Source organism: Crinia signifera, chromosome 8, assembly GCF_055691185.1.
Source record: "Crinia signifera chromosome 8, ASM5569118v1, whole genome shotgun sequence".
Lineage (NCBI taxonomy): Eukaryota > Metazoa > Chordata > Amphibia > Anura > Myobatrachidae > Crinia > Crinia signifera.
This window is the reverse complement of record NC_139224.1, coordinates 143910690-143932088: the sequence shown is the minus strand read 5'-3', so window position 1 is coordinate 143932088 and position 21399 is coordinate 143910690. Positions and strand designations below refer to the sequence as shown.

The following is a 21399-nucleotide window of genomic DNA, read 5'->3' as shown; positions in this document are numbered from 1 at the left end:
ACACTGTGCCTCCCACCACTGTCACAGCCTTTAATTTTATGTGTGTGTATATATATATATATATATATATATATATATATATAATTTTTATTTATTACCAGCTATTTATATAGCACATACATATTCCGCAGCGCTTTACAGAGAATATTTGAACAGTCTCTGTCCCAGTGGAGCTTACAGTCTATATTCCCTACCACGTATAAACACACACAGACATTCTAGGGTTAATTTTTGTTTGAAGCCAATTGACCTACCAGTATATTTTTGGATTGTGGGAGGAAACCGGAGTACCTGGAGGAAACCCACTCAAGCACAGGGAGAATATACAAACTCAGCACAGTTAGGGCCATGGTGGGAATCGAACCCATGACCTCAGCTACAGTATGTGAGGCAGTAATGCTAACCATTACACGCACAGCAATGAAGTTTCTGAAACTGAACTATATAACATAAATACACACATAAAGAACATATATAGTTATACGCTGTGTAAGTGTTGGCCTGTTCGCGATGCCACACCTGTGTTATTCAGTGGTCACCACCTGTTCCCATGTTCCGTGACGAGCTGTCTGCTGCATGACACTGCACTGGATAAGGCAGAATACCTGTGCATCCAGCTTTTTGCACCTGCTGAGCGACTTTCCTTTGAATTGTTTCCCAGCATCATTACAGATGATGGGACCTTGGATAATAAATGAAGACAATTCAATGACAAGTCATTGTATAATAAAGGGAAAAGAATCCACATAACAGGCTCCTGTGGGATTTCTTTAGTCTCGCCCACTAGGTCTTCTCTACATTCAGTTTCAGAGGCAACAAAAGTGAGTTTCAGGTCCAGCAGCAGAGAGAGGACGATGTGCAGTAATAGTAATGGTGCTGGAAGCTGGATATTACCGGAAGCAGTAATGACCCCTGTGGGCTTGTACGGGAATACAACCACCCCAGCAGGGTTATGGTATAGATGGGAGACAATGTGTAGGTCGACAGTGACTAGGTAGACACCTAAGAATGGCCGATATACTCTAGGTCAACAATAGCTTTAAGTCGTCATGGACATTGAATAATTTTTCACCCGTTTGGCCGTATGGGAACGGATGTGTAAGCGCCCCCTGTTGGCCATATCATCAGAAAAACTACAAAGTGATTAATCATTATTTATTTATTGTTATTTTTATAGCGCACACATAGTCTGCAATGCTTTACAGATATTATTTTGCTATTCACACTAGTCCTGCACCACTACATCCTACTATGGCCCTTATTCAGGTCTGAGCGCAGTACAAATTTGTTCTCAAAATGGGCAAAACCCATGTGCACTGCAGGGGGGCAGATGTAACAAGTGCAGAGAGAGTTAGATTTGGGTGAGTTATTTTGTTTCTGTGCATGGTGAATACTGGCTTTATTATTTTTACACTGCAATTTAGATTTCAAAATCAACACACTACACCCAAATTGAACTCTCTCTGCACGTTACATCTGCCCCACCAGCAGTGCACATGGTTTTGCCCATTTTGAGAACAAATTTGTACTGCGATTAGATCTGAAAAAGGGCCTATATATATATATATATTTTTTTTTTTTTGACCATGTCGACCTATTGCATATCTACCTAGGGCATGTCGACCTAGTTTGTTGAACTTGCTTTAGACAGAATCTATGTAATAATCCACACCCGTGTGTAAACCAGCCCCTACAGTAAATGGGCAATGTACTAATAATGTAGAATGTATATAGAGTATTTGTATAGCGGCCCTTTTAGTCTATGGCACAAATGTAGAAATAGAAAACACAGTATAATGAAAACCAAAGTATGCAAAATAAGGTCACAGCCATAACCGGAATACGAGAAGGAGATTTCTATATAGAAAATAATAACTTTTCAATGTTAAAAGGAAAAAAACAAAAAGTTTGCTCCATAAGATCGGTTTCTACTGAAACTTTGCCAAAGTTTTATGGAGAGTAAATGCAACATATTGCAGTGTCTACTGTACTGGTATACAGTCGTTGGGTCGACACAACAAAGGTCGACATACCTTGGATCGACCACTGAAGGTTGGCACCTCAAATAGGTCAACATGGACACACACATTAGGTCGACAATGGCTAGGTTCAACAGTCAAAAGGTCGACATGGGGTTTTCACCTTTTCACCTCCTGAGGCAACATGAGCCGACAGGCGGTATTTCATGCCCTACCATCCACCGATATGTTGCCCATGTCAGCCATGTCGTCATTCAGGACAAGAAAAAAAAAAGTGAAAACCACATGTGGACCTTTTGACTGTCAACCTAGTCATTGTCGACCTTACATCCATGTCGACCTAAGGCATGTCGACACAATGCATGTTGGTCGCACCAATGACCCATACCCATTGTAATACAGTATAATAGTATTGCATAGGTTAGCGTGTTTATGCTCCTCTGAGTACAATAGTCCCCTATATACCTACCAGCTGTAACATTACTGACCACAGATAAACCATACAGAACTAGTCACCTATCCCCTATCAATAACCTGGCCTAATAAGCACCACAGATACAAGTCTGGTCTGACCCTTTGCCTAAAGCAGTGACACCATATAGTATAATATGTTACCATGGTAACCTTACTACGTCCCTGATTTTATGCAGTTACTACAGCTACAGACACATAACTGGCATAGACCAAGCACATACAGTACAGTAGCACCCAAACGTTATGTACAAACAGTTTGGGGACTGCAAACCGAACCATTGTTTTACATTATCACAACACACTGACAATACTTATATCATTCTACATGTACTCATTGGGCCTTCCACACAATATATGTCTCGCACACATGCACAGAAATTCGCATTTTAAAAGTGTGCCACTATAACCACAATCTCCCAATAGAAAATCACACAGCGCACGTCAGTAGTGTATCCGGTTGAGTCACAGCCTCAGGACTCTGCGCTTTGGTGATGGAACAGATGAAACATGCCTGTGAGATTGCAATCCTGCGATACAATCATCTGTTATTAACAGCCGTACCCTTCCACTATGCCCTAGCTCAAAAGCTTTTCTTTTACCCTGAAAACATGGCATGCATGCCATATCTGTAATATATCCCTACTCAGGCCCCATAAGCACCATATTCCTGCATGGACAAGGTAGATTATAGTCATGTATTAGGACAGCCCCACTTACCACAGGTTTAGGTTTGCTGATTTCTACCAGCTTGGCGACAATGTCTTCATCCGAGAGCTGGCTGAAGAGGTGCGCATCATAGGCCATGGAGATTGAGATTTCTTCCATCATGTTGGCAGCTGGGAACAGGGGGTCGTAGCGTATGTCACTTGTGAAAGAGATCCAACTTATTTCGAAATGAGGGTCACATGTGAGCACCCACCCTGGCTTTATAGTTCCTGAGTATCGGGGAGGAGCCCACCGAGATACAAGTTTTGTGTCACTGTTGTAGGATTTTCAGGTGGGCTCCTGGGAGGAGTTTGAGCTACCTATATCCTATTCACTGAATATGTATTACCCCCAGATCACTGGTATCTCAGTCCACAACAGCATTCACTTCAGGGATATGCTACCTCAGAGTCAGACCCAGTGTAAGGAAAAGGTCACTGGTCAAAGTTTCCGGCCAGTCCACAGTGGGTCCCCGCTGAAAGTGTCTAACAGGTTGGCATAGCCGGGACTGGCACCGGTTACAAATACACACAGCAATAACAAAGTGTAAGTGCCTTGCAGTATATGTGAAGGAGGGAGCTTAGAGCTGTGAAAAAATTCTAAATATGCCTGGACAGCCTAGGTCTGCTACATCAGCTTGTTCTTTGTACTGTATGAAAACATTGTATGAAAAAAAGCACACACACACAGGGTGCGTTACCTCTGTAAAATCGGACCAAGTTACTATTAATTCCTAAATAAATATGAATAAAGATCAGGAATGCTGCGTGTCATTGTCGTGTGACATCCAAGGTGATCATAGTCTACAGGACGCTTTACAGAAACTTTTACCCCAGTGCACGGCTGTACAGTATAGTAATAAAATATGCCAAAAATGCATTTATATAATAAATACAAAAGAAAATAAAAACTATATACAGCAGCAGGTGCTACAGAAAAAATAAAGGAATTGATTAACGGAGACGTAAAAGGTTATCTAGATCTTGACATTTCTCTCGGATCAGAAGCAGAGGTGGATTTCATGAATATGAAAGAGGTTTCCATTGGCCATGAAGCTTGTGATCCCCTCAAAAACTCCTGGCTCTTGTTAGTTTGCAGTACAAACGGCGTGACACTCACTTTCCCCCCTCGTTCATCTTCCCCTGTTTCCGCTCAGTCTCCTTCCTGAAGCCCAGGTCCAATATTGGCAGTGACATGGTGGCAGTTTACATTTCAATAGGCTGCTAAAACAGCAGCGAGGGGTAACGTACGGAGCAGCAGCATCGGAGGCAATTTCCATACTCCCTGCAGGCGGAGAACAGGAAGATATTCTGCTGCCATCCTGATAACACAGAGGCTTTTAATAGGCTGAAAATGAAATATTTGATGACATCCTGGAGATTACAACCATTAACTCATTGTGCACTGGGTCCTCAGCCAGAACTGCCGTCTCGCCCTGCGAAATCCTATGCCAATACCCCTTCAGATTATTGATTTATATACATGCCGAGAGAACATAAGCAAGGTTGCGGTCTGTGGTGTAACCAGGATATAACGAAAGCAGTAAGCACCTGTCTGCTGTCCTTATCTCATTGGGAGAGGCTCGCTCCCTCCCACAAGACGTTAGGTGCTGTCACTTTGCCAGCAAGAGCCTGTTAAATGTGAAATATCCTTTTCACTGAGCTCTCACACAGATCTCCCCCCAGCACAAGCCTCTCGCAGAGCCTGGGTGTACAGAAGATGCACAATGAGAAGGGGACACCTGTTGCAGGGGATGCTGCCTCCCATAATTCCTCTGTCCTCTCAGTCCAACGCCCAGCAACAATAGGCTGGGGACAGAGTCTTCGCAAACAAGCAGGACGCGCAGCATATTATAAGCATTCTGCACGGTTAATGATAGAAAAATGGCATTCTGTGACCAGGGCTGGGGGAGGGTGGAGGCAGAGAAGCACGTACAGATACCGATCACCATTTCCTTAAAGCCACAGCTCACAAAAGAAATGTATATTTATATATATATTGTTGCAGCTTTGTAAGAAACTACAGGATATATTTGAAAAAAAAAAAATGCTTTTAAGGTTAAATGTAACCTTAAGGCTTCAGGAAAGTATTGAATATTAGAAAAGCTAAGCAGGGAATTTCCCTATTCAACATGCCATGAATTGTGATCTGTGAAGAACATTTCAAGTTTTTAACATTGCTGGTTATTTCTTTTGTCCTAAAATCCACAAGAATATTTATTGTTCCATTGGTAGGAGAAAGTGTGTACATTAGCTTTCAAGACTGCACCCACTGTAATCCGTCTTGTAGTGCGCACAGATACATACAGATGAGCTTCTGTGCTGCAAGATGATTTACGTATATCGGTTTAAAGAGATAGATTCCATGTTTGGGGTAAGACGCCTGGCGCAAGTAAAGTGCCAGGTTCTGTGTGACTTTTTTTGTGTATTTTCCTTCTTGAAAACTCACAAATGCAAACAGATATAACAAACATTGTAAAGAGACACATTGTGCGCGCCTGACTCTGTATATGAAGCATATACAGCTTTAGACACATTCGTACACAGATACACAAGAGTCACATCTCAAACTGGTCAGTGCAGTCCCATCTGTCAGAGACTATTACACGCATCTTCAGGCAAAAGGTGCCCAAAAAGAACCCATGTCACACGGAACCTGACGCGCTTAGCATGGAGGGTTGGAGTGACTGCAGCAATAGTGAATGAAGACACTTCTGTAACAATGTAAAAGCATAAACCCTATGTTTTCAGACATGCCAGCGGAAGCCTATATAGGAACATATAGGCACACAAATAACTGTGTGAAGGATCAGAATGAAGAAATGCGAATGTCCAAAGTTATTTCATATTTCAGTAAGTCTGTGATGAGCAGTAGATTAAAATAGCCATACAAAGTTGAAATGAATTAAGGGGCGAACGCCCCAAAAAGTGAGAAAAAGGTTTCAGTTTCGCTGTTCCTTAACCTTAAAAACAGGTGTACACAGTTATGCACTTAGGGGGCCATTGCAATTCATTAGGTCCCCGGCAAATCTGCAACAGGCACCAATGTTTATGTACTGCTCATGCACATAATAGCATATGCGCATGTGCAGGGATTCTGGTGTGGGTGGGATGAAGGCGCGCATGGGGCGATCCCATGCAAACAAACTGCATTCCTTTTGCATACCCACAAATAAAGGTGGGTGCGCTCAAAAAAATGCTGGTTGTCCCCATGCAAACACAGGGGGGACACCTACCTTCTGGGGGCGGGCGGATTATGTCACAGTACATGAATATCCCACCCTGTTCTTGGACCCAGAGGCTGCAAGTCATAGTTGCCTACCCTCCTGCATTCTGCAGGAGACTCCCTGAAATAGCAGCAATCTCCCTCTCTCCCTCATTAGTCTAACAATCTCCCTCATATCACCTAGCCCACATTACACTGTTACATTTTTGGGGAAAAAAAAGGAATAAGAGACAGATACATTTGCATTGAATCATCAGCACCATTTCCCAGCACTTTACCAAGTATAGTAGCTCTCACTAACTGCTTTGGGGCTCATCTACACTTGGATATAAAGGCCCTGCCCGGCAAATTTTTGCAGCTTAGCGCGTCAATCAGAATCACCCCCTTTGTGCTTACACTACATACATATACTGCATTACCATCACTACCTCTTTCTATTACTAAGCATTATATGAACAGATTAAGTACAGCCAGCTTCAAATCTTTTTTCTGGCCTGTTCCACAGTCCAATGATCGGCGTATACAATACAAGCTACAGGCAGAGGCGATACTGAGAACTTGCCCAGATATTGCAACATATTACATTATTAGGACCCAAGCCAGACGCCTAATAATGATACCACTAAAACTATCACTATCTGGCACGTTTATAAATCCAGATATAAGATGAATGTCAATGCAGACAAGACCTTAAATTGGGCACACACACAAAGTTATATGTCCAATCTGTCTGGTGGAAACAAAATTCTGGAAATGTATGTGAGCAAATTACAATCAACATTTGCTCCTAAATGCTGAAAAACAGACAACAAACAATTGCTTGCAAAATTTGTATAAGACTGATTTTAACAATATGTCTGATTGTCCAATGTCGGTTTTCCACTGTTTGGGAGCAAATGTTTGATTGCCATTTGCTCCCATATACAGTATTTCCAGGTTTTTGTTCCCACCATATAGAGTGGACAGATAAATCTGTAGGCGTGTACCCAGCTTTACAGTAACATCTGGTGTTACCCATTGACTTAAGGTGCCCATACATGGTGCAAGGGTGCCGTGTGATGCGATGCACGCTCCGGCGGGCATCCCATCGCACAGCACATAAAATCTGTGCGGCCCGTGCTTTTTGAACTAGCTTTGGATCGCATCGCATGCAAATCACATGAGATCTACTGCAAAACGCATGGAAATATTGTACCGTGCATGGGCACCTTTAGATGCATAAATGTATCTACCTGCGAGTACAAAATGTCTAATTGTCTGCATCTGATTGAAATTCAGCCATTTATGTGATGACTAAATCTATATATATATATATATATATATATATATATATATATATATATAAAACGCTAAATACTCCTCACCTCTGAGGTGAAGTACCTCTAGCGACCACTAGAGGACACTTGCTGGATTAAATGACTCCTTAACAGAAAGTGAAAACAAAATGATCTGTTTCAAGCTTGCTGGATATGGACAGACGGATGCCGGGAAGACAGAGGTTAGAGGTAGGAGCAGGGAGTAAGACGGCAGTTTGACAGGTTTTTACCTAGTTGGACTAAAATTCTGTTCTCCAAAGCCCAGTAGGAGATTCCGCCATGAATATTGCACATTAAAAGACATTTTGGGTGAGATTTAATAGGATGAGAGATTCAGAAAGTGAGAGATTTGGGAAGAAATCTCAAGTTTTTTTAAAGCGGCAATCATTTACACTGCAAAACCAGTTGTAAAACTAGGTGTAAATGATTGCCACTTTAAAAAAAATGGAGATTTCTTACCAAATCTCTCACTTTCTGAATCTCTCATCCTATTAAATCTCACCCCCTGTGTTTATAGCAAAACTCATTTAATGATAAATATACACTATCCACTTTTCTGTCCACAATGATGATTGTTGTGGCTCTAAATTTCTAGCAACTGTACTGGGTACCATAGTGACCGCTGCTGTACTGGGCACCATAGTTACCGCTGCTGTACTGGGCACCATAGTGACCGCTGCTGTACTGGGCACCATAGGGACCGCTGCTGTGCTGGGCACCATAGGGACCGCTGCTGTACTGGGCACCATAGGGGCCGCTGCTGTACTGGGCACCATAGGGACCGCTGCTGTACTGGGCACCATAGGGACCGCTGCTGTACTGGGCACCATAGGGACCGCTGCTGTACTGGGCTCCATAGGGACCGCTGCTGTACTGGGCTCCATAGGGACCGATGCTGTACTGAGCACCATAGTGACCGCTGCTGTACTGAGCACCATAGTTACCGCTGCTGTACTGGGCACCATAGTTACCGCTGCTGTACTGGGCACCATAGTGACCGCTGCTGTACTGGGCACCATAGGGACCGCTGCTGTACTGGGCACCATAGGGACCGCTGCTGTACTGGGCACCATAGGGACCGCTGCTGTACTGGGCACCATAGGGACCGCTGCTGTACTGGGCACCATAGGGACCGCTGCTGTACTGGGCACCATAGGGACCGCTGCTGTACTGGGCACCATAGGGAACGCTGCTGTACTGGGCTCCATAGGGACCGCTGCTGTACTGGGCTCCATAGGGACCGCTGCTGTACTGGGCACCATTGAAACCGCTGCTGTACTGAGCACCATTGAAACCGCTGCTGTACTGAGCACCATAGTGACGGCTGCTGTACTGGGCACCGTAGTGACCGCTGCTGTACTGTGCACCATAGTGACCACTGCTGTACTGGGCACCATTGTGAGTGCTGCTGTACTGAGCACCATAGGGACCGCTGCTGTACTGGGCACCATAGTGACTGCTGCTGTACTGAGCACCATAGTGACGGCTGCTGTACTGAGCACCATAGTGACCACTGCTGTACTGAGCACCATAGTGACCGCTGCTGTACTGAGCACCATAGTGACCGCTGCTGTACTGAGCACCATAGTGACCACTGCTGTACTGAGCACCATAGTGACCGCTGCTGTACTGAGCACCATAGTGACCGCTGCTGTACTGAGCACCATAGTGACACAGCTGCTGTACTGAGCACCATAGTGACCACTGCTGTACTGGGCACCATAGTGACCACTAAGAGCTATGCCACCACCACCTGTGAATCTTTTAATGTGTCAGCCAGTAATACATACACTCGTGCGTAAACCAGGAGACATGACAAACATGCACTGTTAAAAGGTCCCTGAGGACTGGAGATGGGAAATGCAGCTGTAGAATATGGCATCCGACTGGATTGGAAACAATTTCCTACGGCAGTGGAGATTGGGAATGGGGATTTGGGTACTTGTTTCCTAGCACGGCGCCTGCGATTTTAATTGTATCCATCGGGTCCTTTAATTGGAACCAATGTAAAATGGTCCCTGAGACCCGATTTTACATTGGCCCCAATGTTAAATGGCCCCCAGACCCCAATTTTTATTGCTTCCCAACCCTGATGGGTCAAATGCCCCCCCATTGTTAACGCCACCCCACGATGAACGCCAACCCGAAGCGTGGCGAGCGCAGTGAGCCCGTGAGGGGCGGCGGTATGCGTCCTCCGACCTTTTCATACCCCCTCTATCCACGTCGAAGTGGAGTTGATTTTATATAGAGTGGGGGGAGCAGCGAGCCACCGAGCCCGAAGCGTGGCGAGCGCAGCGTGCCCTGCGAGGGGACGCGCATTACTTCACAGGTATTACGCGTCCGCTCGCCACGCTTCAGGCTCGGTGGCTCGCTGCGCTCGCCACACTATATAATATCAACTCCACGTCGACGTGGATAGTGGGGGTATGAAAAGGTCGGAGGATGCGTACCGCCAGCGCTCGCCACGCTTCGGGTTGGTGTTCATCGTGGGGTGGCGTTAACAATGGGGGGGGGGGGGGCATTTCACATGTAAAATACCCATAAGGGTGGGTATACAATGAGAAATCGGGTCCATTGGCCCATTTAACATTGTTCCCTATGTAAAATCGCGTCCGTCGCATCGGTCGCATCGCATAGCTTAACTTAACTTAACTTAAGGCATGCGATGGACCCGATTTTTTAATTGTCGGAGAAAAGGCTAAAAATAGCCCTGAAATCGCGTCCATCGCATACCTTAAGTTAAGGTATGCGATCACCTACGACGGGCGCCGTGCTAGGAAACAAGTACCTACCGGGATTTGTTCTCCCATTACTAAAAGATGCGCACTGTCAGCGGGCTGAACCGGCTTTCTCCGATGGAGCTAACAGCTTCTGTTGCGCTGTCCCAACGCGACACAGGCTGAGAGCTTGATTGGGCGATGCATCTCCATGGAGACGCATAGCTGAGCCTTGATTGGCTGAGCTATGCGTCTCCATGGAGACGCATCGCCCAATCACGCTCTCAGCCTGTGTAGCGCTGGGACAGCGTGACAGAAGCTGTTAGCTCCATCGGAGAAAGCCGGTTCAGCCCGCTGACAGTGCGGGCTGACCGGCTATGCTGCAGAGAGACCAGAGCTGGATCCTGGATCGGTAAGTATGTGGGTGTAAAAGTGAGGTGTGTGTATGTGTATGTAATAAAGTTATACTTCTCTGTGTGTGTGTTTTCTTTTAACATTCTTTTTACAGGTGGACTACAAGTCCCATCGGACCAATAAATGCCCCGCATGCTGGGACTTGTGGTTCTCCAAGTTCCATCCTGCGGGGGAGGTCTGCTGGTACTTGTAGTTCTCCTGTATAAAGCAATGTTAGGATTGAAAGATTTAACCCTATCAGGCCGGCGTCCACTGGCCAGGGACGCCGGTGACAGCCCCGGGCTTCAGCCCTGGATGGGTGAAGCCTGGGGGGGACCCCTTTACTGGGGGGGGGGGTTTCCCACTCCTCCAGGTACCCCGTCCAAGGCTGACCAGCCACGGTGCTCATGGTACGGCCGGGGGACCTTATGTAAAAAGTGTCCCCCGGCTGTGGCATGACACTGCGGGCTGTTGGAGCCCGGTGCTGTTTTAAAAATACGGGGGACCCCCAGATTTTTTTTCCCCCTGTATTTTTGGAACCAGGACCGGTCCAAGAGTCCGGGGCTGGGTTCAGAAATACGGAGGACCCCTATGCTTTTTGTCCCCCGTATTTTTGGAACCAGGTCCGGCTCAATGAGCCCGGGGCTGGTTATGTACAGGAGGGGTCATCCTCACGCCATTTTTTTTTTTTTTTATCACAAAATCGCACATTTTACCAAAATCGCACCTTTTCATTCCATTTTCATGCCTAAAATCGCCATATATCACACTTTTCATGCCGGAATACTCACCTCATTAAATATGCGAATTTAAAAAAACAGCGATATAGGGCGATTTGAGAACTAAATCTCACCCAACGTTTCAACTTTTTAAGGGGCCTGCCTTTTACCTGTCAACCAGTTGACCCTGTTGAGCATGCGCATGTTGACTACATGAGGTGGACCTAGTGAATACACCTTCCATATTTCTATCGCATCAGTTACCTTTGTTAAAAAATTCCCTGAGATTTCTAAAAATATTTTTTCCCTAGCAACTGACACACTGTCTGCTGGGAGGAATAACTCTCCTGGGAATGAAGTGGTCCAGGTGTGCCCGTCGCCGTCCCCACCACAACACAAAGGCGAGCGCGGCAGCATCATAAGACTGGCACACTGTGTGTGTCATACACCTGATAATAGACTAGAAGCTGAAAGTACACTACAAAGAGAACACCGCACGGATTGCCTTTGCAAATGGTAATAAGAGTAGAAACTGCACTGATCTACATACATGGCAACATGAAAGTGTTTTGTTAACCTATCAATTTCTTTGTTGCTGAAATAGGTTTCAGCTCTTCGTTAACAGTCAGAAATGTGGCAATCAGTGCACTGCATGCACCCTACCCTACTGCACCTTTATGGGGCTGACAATACTGTGCACCACCTTTGTCAGTACCCTCAGCCTTATTGTGTCTAGTTTTTAAAATAAATGAGCCAGACTGCGCAAGGCTGCCCTCTAGGGGCTGTCTGGGGAACGGCTTCTGTCTACTGGGCACAACTTGGTCTTGCAGTTCATCTATATTGCAGACTCTCTTTATCATGAACATCTGGAACATGTTCTGCTAGTCCCAATTCTCCTTTGTGAGCAGGAGATTTCAGGGTGTGGTATGGGAACCTGGTCAGTATTAGGTTGGGAGGCTTTGTAATGCTGGTCTATGCATAAAAGGATCTCCAGATGTCATTAACATCTCTATGGACACCTGCCAATGAAAACCCTTCACACACACAGATCTGCGTAATGCACAGGGATAGAATCATTTGGAGATCCCAGGGAAAATCCCCCGATATAAGATGTGCCCCTATCTATGGAAATGTTCCTATTCTGCAGTCCTGTGAAACTGCACGTGGAAGTTGCTCCTTTTGTTTGGAAGAGAAGTCATCTATTATTCAAGGGTATTTACAATGCAAAAAGCTGTACTATAATTATATTCAGAAAATACTAAATCACTGGGATTACCCAAAGTCGGCTACAGTGAGGTGCTGGGAGGACTCAGCTCAGCAGCCGTGTGTCCCTGGTTATTATTTGCAGCTGATGTAAAAATATCATCTATATATAGGTCTAGTGTCCATGAGTCTCCGAAACACTGCCATCTGCTGGCAGAGAGTAAAGCTACATCTCTTTCTCACACATACACAAACACAGAAGGTAGCAGACTAGCTTTTGAAGCAGGCTTACTAGTTTTATTATTAAATTACTATTGCATTTATGGCACTGTCCTGCATGCCACCCACAGGGGCAACAGTGTACTGCATGCCTCTCACGGGCAGCACTGTCCCACATGCCACCCAGGGGCAACAGTGTCCATTGGTGGTGGTGGGGCAGATAGGAGACCCTGCTGTCAATGGCTGCTCTGTGGTGATTAGATGCTATGCACATGTGCACATAGGGGCTGGGAACATGGCCAGCAACTCACAGAGCTGGCCATGCACCCATAGTAAAGAAAAACAGGGGTGTGAATTGTGTTTGTGGGATTGCCCCGTATAATATAAACTAATATCAGTCCATGAGTGTCCTATGTAATGATACTATATCTCCTCTGTTACTTTCAGTGGACAGTTAATATTGGAACGATGCACCTCCCCCTTAATGCATAAACTAATGTACAATACTCAAACACGTGTGCAGTGAAAATAGAGACTGCTCCTACAGTTGCATATATTTTAATGAATATGCAACAAATCGTCACTCTCTCGTGGTTGTCAAACACCGCTGGTGAAAGCACAGAAAGATAATAATTCCTATAGCGCATTACAGCTGAAGGTCTCTCCGCTATCAGAACTCATACTGTATATAAAAAGGACAATGAAATGGCGATTGTCACATATTTTAGATACTAACTCTGGGAAGGGCACCGATTGCATTTCACCTGGATATTTAATCTACACTTTGTACATACACGTTGGCCCTTATTCTGGTAAGGGCCAAATTCCTTCTCAAATGGACAAAACCATGTGCACTGCATGTGCAGAGAGAATTAGATTTGGGTGAGTTATTTTGTTTCTGTGCAGGGAAAATACTGGTTGCTTTAGTTTTACACTGCAATATAGATCTCACTTTGAAGTAAAACCCCACCCAAATCTAATTCTCCCTGCACAAGTTACATCTGCCCCACCTGCAGTGCACATGGTTTTGTCCATTTGAGAAGGATTATGCCTATGTGAGTGAACCAGAATAAGGGCCCTTGTGTATAAAGCATGTCAATTTGTTGCATAATAATTTAGAAGTATATAGGTATAAGTGAATATATGACATGCTTAGAATAGGATGATTTAAGTTTTAAGACTGTGGATGTATATTAGGTTCAGCCTATATATTTTACTATTATTGATCCATTCCAGGTAGAGGGCAGAACCAGAATAGTAAAAAATTAACTGTAGCAAATTAGTAGAAGATTTGAGGTCATGACAGCTCCGGTCATGGTTACAGGGCTGCTAGGAAAACGATTCATTTTCCACTCCATTAAGCTGTAAGTATATGATTATACAAGCGCTGTCTCTCCCATTGCCTGTTCCCATCTCTCCCTCTGATCAGGCACTGTCCTGTGTACAAGCATGCCCTTGTCTTCTCCAACCTTACAAAATCCACCCTTGATCCTGACATTCTCTCTAACTATCGCCCCATCACTCTCCTCCCTCGTGCCTCCAAACTCAACACGCATGGTCTACACCTGCCTTGCCGCCTCTTCCTATTTCCTGTTTGACCCATTTCAGTCTAGCTTCTGTCCTCTCCACTCCACAGAAAATGCCCTCACTACAGTCAGAAATGACGAACTTGCTGCCAAATCCGAGGTCCGCTACTCAGCTCTTTCTCCTTGACCTCTCTGCTGCTTTTGCTATTGTGGGCAAATCCTTTAGCTCCTAGGATAGGGTTGTACACTACTTCCCTCCTATCTCTCTGACTTGTTTTTCTATCTATTCTCACAATTCCACTTCTTCCCACCGTTCCACTACCACCAGGTGATCCCCAAGGTTCTGCTCTTTACCGATTTCTGTACTCTCTTCATACATCATCTTAGGGACGGCATGCTGAAACCGAGGGCTCGCTTACTGGATCTGGCAGCGCTGGTCTTCCTGTGCTGTGGCAGGTTCCCAAGGGTACCAGTCATGGAGAAGTGTTCAGCTGGCGGTCCACATCCTGGTTACTGGCTACTTCCCCGGCTGCTGCTATTGCGCAGCTTTGTCTTATATTTAAAAGGGGAATGCACAGGAAACATGTTTGCTGGCAAATTTGAATGCAGTGTCTCTGAGCACTGTCAAGTACCAGATACTAGACTTCTTTGACAAAGCCCCTGTGCTTCTTCTAACCAAATATCTGTTCCTGATCCTGGTTATCCCTGTGTCCAAATGCCTGTCCATCTCCAGCTACCGCTTACCCAATCTAGTGCCAATCAGGGCATAAAGTGGTCATGCAGAGGTGGGGGAACTCATTTCTCTATGTCACCTAATTACACCCCCTCCCCTCATTAGGTAAAGGTAGGGCCAATGGTATGTTTTTTGGCAACCCCCTACAAAACTAGAATGCTTTTCTGTGAGAATTATACCCCTTTTACACCGCCGAAAAATCCGGGTCAGCGGCGGGTCAGACCCGGATCTTCGGCGGTGTAAATCCCTAACGCCGTGTCCCTTTACACGGGACTTCTACCCAGGTCCTGACCTGGGTAGAACACGGCTAGGACCTGGGTAGAGGGCGGTGTAAATGGGAACACCGGGTCGGATGACCCGGCTCCCATTTACATGAATGGGGAACGTCCAACCTGCGGACCGCAGCGTCCGCAGGTTGGACGGATTGTCAGTCTGACACTGACAGCCGGCGCTGCTGTCTGCTATACTCTGCAGACAGCAGCGGCGGCGGCGGGGGAGGAAGGTGAACGGATGCCTGTGTGCGGCATCCATTCACCTCCTGTCTAATGGCGGGGGGTGCGCGCGGGGACTAGCAGCTTACCTTAGTGCTGGGCTGCCCCCAGCAGTGTTCCGGGTACGGCGGCGGCGATCGGTGCTTGAAGATGACATCGCGTTGTCATCTTCAAGCGCCGGGAAGGGGCGGGAGGGGGGTGCGGGCGTTTAAGCCCGTCCGGTGTAAATGCCCCTAAACGCCGGGTCGCACCCGGCTTCAACCAGGGTCCAAAAAGCCGGGTGCGACCCGGCGTTTTGGTCTAAAAGGGGTATTACTGTGCACTGCCAATGTGGAGGTTAAAATGCTCTACCTCACCATAAGAGGTGGTGGAACTCAGTTCCACCCCGTTCCCCCTCACTTTAACCTCTGGTGCCAATGTATACCAGCCCCTGCACTCAAGAGCTCTGAAACAGGGCTATGACTTGCGGTGGTACCTGGTGAAAACCACCATCACTGTAGACTCCGCTCCTTTGTTCTGGGTATCCGCTAATCCTAAACTATGTGTCTGAATCCACAACTTCCATCCGTGAGTTTGCGTCAGATCAGCTCTCCAGCTCCTGTGGCCTTCAATATTATCCCTATGCTGAAGGTACTTTGATCTATCTGTCCTCCTCTGATCTTTCCATCTCTCCTAACTTGTAATTCCAGTTGTCAATTCTGCTATCTCTAGACTGGACTATTGTAAACGTGCCTTATCTGGCATACCACCTCCACTCCAATCTGCCCCAATGCTGCTGCATTCATCATCGCCAAACACACTATGGACCTTATTCAGGTCTGATCACACGTTGACTGTCATGGTCTAGGAGGAGGATATGAGGTGTGGTCTGGGAAGACAGGGTGTGACCTGTCATGGTTTAGGAGGTGGATATGAAGTATGGTTTGGGCAGATAGGGTGTGGCCTGTCATGGTTTTATATAGTGATTATGAGGTATGACTTGGGCGGATAGGTAGAAACTTGTCATGGTTTAGGAGGGGAGTTTGAGGTATGGCTTGGGCGGATAGGGGGAGACCTGTCATGGTTTAAGAGGTGGATATTAGGGGTGGTTTGGGCAGGGTGTGACCTGTCATGGTTAATGAAGTGAAAGTGAGATATGGCTTGGGCGGATAGGGGGGAGTTCTGTTATGGTTTAGGAAGTAAATATGAGGTATGGCTTGGGCGGATAGGATGTGACATGTCATGGTTTAGGAGATGGATATGAGGTGCAGTTAAGGCAGATTGGGTGTGACCTGTCATGGTCTAGGAGGTGGATAAGAGGTGTGGTTTGGGCAGGAAGGGTGTGGCCTGTCACGGTTTATGAGGTGACCAAGGGGTATGGCTTGGGTGGATAGGGAGAGATTTGGCATGGTTTAGGAGGTGAATATGGGGTATGGCTTGGGTGGATAGGGGGAGATCGGTCATGGTTTAGGAGGTGAATATGAGGTATGGCTTGGTTGGATAGGGGGAGACCTGTCATGGTTAATGAAGTAAAATTGAGATATGGCTTGGGCAGATAGGGGGAGGTCTGTTATGGTTTAGGAAGTAAATATGAGGTATGGCATGGGCGGATAGGATTTGACATGTTATGGTTTAGGAGGTGGATATGAGGTGCAGTTTAGGACTAGGACAGGCATTCCCAACCACGGTCCTCAAGGCACACCAACAGTGCAGGTAATGTAGATATCCAGGCTTGAGCACAGGTGACTTAATTAGTATCTGAGGGATTCTGATAAAACCATCAGTGCTGAAGCCTGGATATCCCTAAAACCTGCACTGTTGGTGTGCCTTGAGGAGCGTGGTTGGGAATGCCTGATCTAGGAGGTGGATATGAGCATAGGCGAATCTAGGGGGTGGTCCGGGGGTGCACAGGACCATTAGCCCATTTTGTAGCTGAGGGAAGGGGCTTTCCAATGAGCTCAGCCCCGTGTCTCTAGCCCCCTGGGAACCGGAGATACGGCCAGGCAAAGCTGGAACGTTTTCCCTATAGAATAACATGGGACCCACTAATTCTGACCGCCACCCAGTTCAATGGCTGCCAGTTCCCCCTTCGGCATCACTGAAGCTCGAGGTTGATCTCAGTCTAACCCAAATCGCTGGGCCTTCAATCTGATACCAGGCTGGATCCATATGGGTTAATTGGTTCCAGGAATATTGAGGTTAAACCGGTTTTTTTTTTTTTTTTTCATTTCTTAAATGTAATTTCATGACTATTTATTTATGTTTTTTGAGGGCAGATTTCTCTGGAACCAAACAGCCCAGTTTCACGGGACCAAAATCATTCAAAGCCAACTCAAAAGTTCTTCAATAAGATACTGGTCTCATGTAAATGGGTCAGTTGGTTCCGAAGATATAGCTGGTTGGTTAAAGGGGGGTAGGAAGAGGGGAGTGGTTGTCTCTCCCCCTCATACCAGAAAATGCAGGCTGGTGTATAAGGGGTCAGCCTGGGAATGTCCCTGCATGATCCTGGGACCATATTCCCGGGAAAATCCCTGCATTTTCTATTGTGAAAGGGGTATTATTTCAAACAGCCGTGACCTGCAGTGGTCTGAATACAGCCGGGCAGCCCCCTGCTCTCTGCCCAGCTGTCAGTGACTGTCACCCCTGCAGTTTCCGCTCCAATTCTTCTCCACGCTTTCACCTCAGCCCGCCCCCCCTTTAATCATGTGCGGCATCATGTGTAATGGGTACTATGGTGTGCGGCATCATGTGTAATGGGTACTATGGTGTGTGGCATCATGTGTAATGGGTACTATGGTGTAATAACCCCCTAGCAATGAGCACGTAGGTAAGCAGCACTTATGTGGCAAATATGTAATGGGCATTACGGTTTGTTATATAGTATGTAATGGGCATCATGATGTGTGGCACAATGTGTAATGGGCATTATGGTGTGTGGCCTTATGTGTAATTGGCATTACGGCGTGTGGCTTTATGTGTAATGGGTATTACGGAGTTTGCTAAAATGTGTAATGGGCATTACTGTGTATGGTCTAAAGTGTAATACCACACCCCTTTTTGTGATGCCACGCCTCCTTTCCATGAGGCCACGCCCCCTTTTTGCCGCGCGGCTACGGCGCGCAAAGGTTCCCCTACTGTTATGTCTACATCTGGGACCACCCATTACCATAATTCTAGATTCGCCTATGGATATGAGGTGTGGTTTGGGCAGATAAGGTGTGACCGGTCACAGTTTAGGAGGTTGATATGAGGTGTGGTATGGGCAGGAAGGGTGTGGCCTATCATTGGGTGACTGTGGGGTATGGCTTGCGTGGATAGGGGGAGATTTGTCATGGTTTAGAAGGTGAATATGAAACATGGTTTGGGAAGATTGGGTGGTGCCTGTCATGGTTCAGGAAGTGAATATAAGACTTGTTTGGGCAGATAAGGTGTGGCTGTGCACATGTTGCCAGTAGGCGAGCGACATCTGGCTGGTAATATGGACATGTTTTTTAAACAGGTAACATATGTAAAATGTGCATTATAGCAATCACACACTTGCTTTCTTTTTATCCATAGCTGAAAAAAACCCTAGGGGAAAGTTCACGAAATGTCAGGTTTGGAATCTTAAGTATTATTGTGGTTTTCATTTCCTGCAGTGATCATTTCCACCAATTAAACTAGAACAAATGGAAGACAACACGAAAGACAAAATTTACCTCTGAGAGGTGTATTGGATTGGGGCAGATGTATTAAGCTTTAACAAGAGATAAATGCAAGGGTGATAAGGAGAGATAAACGTCCAGCCAATCACCTGCCATGTTACAGCCTGTGTTTAAAAAAAAAGTCAGTAAGGATCTGATTGGCTGGACGTTTATCTCTCCTTATCACCCTTGCATTTATCTCTTGCTAAGGCTTAATACATCTGCCCCAATGTGTGAAGCACTGCCCAGATAACCTAGGATTTGTGCAGCCTTTCCAGAGCCCAAGGTTCTGTGGCATTTTTGCTGAGGGTTTTGGGGTTTAGAGACTGATTATAACTCGATGGCAAGTTTAGTTAAGACGGTCGAATAAATTCTGAGATGTTTACCATTAACCCGCTGTCAATCCACAGAGATGATATCAGAAACCCAGATTATGAGCAATTACGCACAACTTCAGCCGATGTGACATTTGCATATTTATGCACAGCTGCTGCGTACAAATTTGCAGCTGCCAATGCAATTGCATGCATCTTTCAGATCAGGTCGTCAGTATGTCTTGTATCAGTAATCAGTGGTCACTGAGGCATTTTCTTACTGGATTGTAGTGAAATCTCATATCATCTTGCCACGACATCTCACAGCCACACTGGAAGAGTAATGACTGCAACACAAATTTGCTTGAACTGTATGTGAAACTGCAGGCCAGTTTCACCAAGCACAACCCCTGTGGCTTGCCAGTTCCCATGGAAAAACTTTTTTTGTATTTGCTAACGGATACATCAGCCCACCCAGGTGAAATAACGCTTGTTCGTAATAAACCCCAGGTTACTCATACAGCAGGGGTTCCCAAACTTCTTTGAATCACGGCACCCCAGACTATCAGAATTTTTCCACGCGACCCCTAGTTGTAGAAACATAAATATTAAATGAAGTAATTTGTGTTTCTATGTGAAGCTTTGGTTCAGTTATGTGGTAAAGAGCAGTAGATTCTTCTATTTGTACACATATTATAGGATTGGCAGCCACCAGCACATTGATCATAATTTGAATTGGTCAAGGACCACCTACCCGTGGCACCCCTGCAAGTGTCCTGAGGCACCCCAGGGAGCCACGGCACACAGTTTGGGAACAGTAAAACAGATATACAGTAGGAACATATACATTTCCAGCACATTAAGATACATAATGCGCCTTCTAAAGCATTTACGCTAAATGAAAATGTTACAGTGTGGCATGTCCAACTTCTCATGCATAACTGCGCGCTGTCCAGATATTGTACTTGCAAAGACGCAACACATAGAAATACATTCAGAATGCATTGGTAGAAAAGCATCTACAGCACTGTCCTCATGCAGCTAGCCTCAACACACCCAGTGATGCAGCTCACCTATGGGGTTGACCCTATTAACCCCGAAGGGTGCAAGCTGCTGTTCGGGTGCCCTTTTAATGCTGAGAACGGCACCCGAATTACCCTCAACTTGCACCCTTCTCAGGACTGAATTAGCTGAAAATCACTTGCACCCCTATGGAGGTCCGAGCACTTTTCAGAGAGTTCGGCCCACTGTAAAGTCCACCCGGCGTTGTGACACCAGGCGCATCCGCACCCTTCGGGTGTAATAGGATCGACCCCCTAGCTCCATGTCCTGTGTGACTCTGCTAATGCCAGGTGTCTTCTTACCCCAAAATGTAAAAAGACACCCGGAAGACCAGACCTAGAGCCTGCATCACATCCCAGCCTTCCCATGGCTTCTACTCGGGTCAGCCATTTTAGCTCCGCCCCTGCTATTCAATGCTGGTAATATGGGCATTGAATAGTGGGCAGAGCCCTCTTCCTCCCATTGTCCATCTCTCCATGGCTGGCGGCTGGCACCCTCTGGACCTTATTCTGGTTCAGGCGGCCAAACGTACGTACGTTCCGTATCAACGTACTTTTCCCGTACGCGGACGGTGAGCGAAAGTCCACCCACAAAACATCCGCATATGGACGGCCAAAACACCGACAAAGAGGAGTGGCGTACACTTGAGCGTACGCCACCG

At 46.1% G+C, this 21399-nt stretch overlaps 1 protein-coding gene across 5 annotated transcripts in view; it reads right to left on the bottom strand.

The window, feature by feature from the left end:
* The window catches only part of RABGAP1L (RAB GTPase activating protein 1 like), a 419353-nt gene that overhangs the window by 28772 nt on the left and 369182 nt on the right, over positions 1–21399 (bottom strand). Inside the window, exon 1 of one of the 5 annotated variants that reach the window (XM_083157296.1) lies at positions 3171–4994. The exons of the other annotated variants lie outside the window; for them this stretch is intronic. Coding sequence (XP_083013422.1) covers positions 3171–3281 — 111 coding nt within the window. The 5' untranslated portion in view covers positions 3282–4994. Of the gene's footprint in view, positions 1–3170; positions 4995–21399 lie in introns of those variants that run through there. 5 annotated transcript variants of the gene reach the window in all.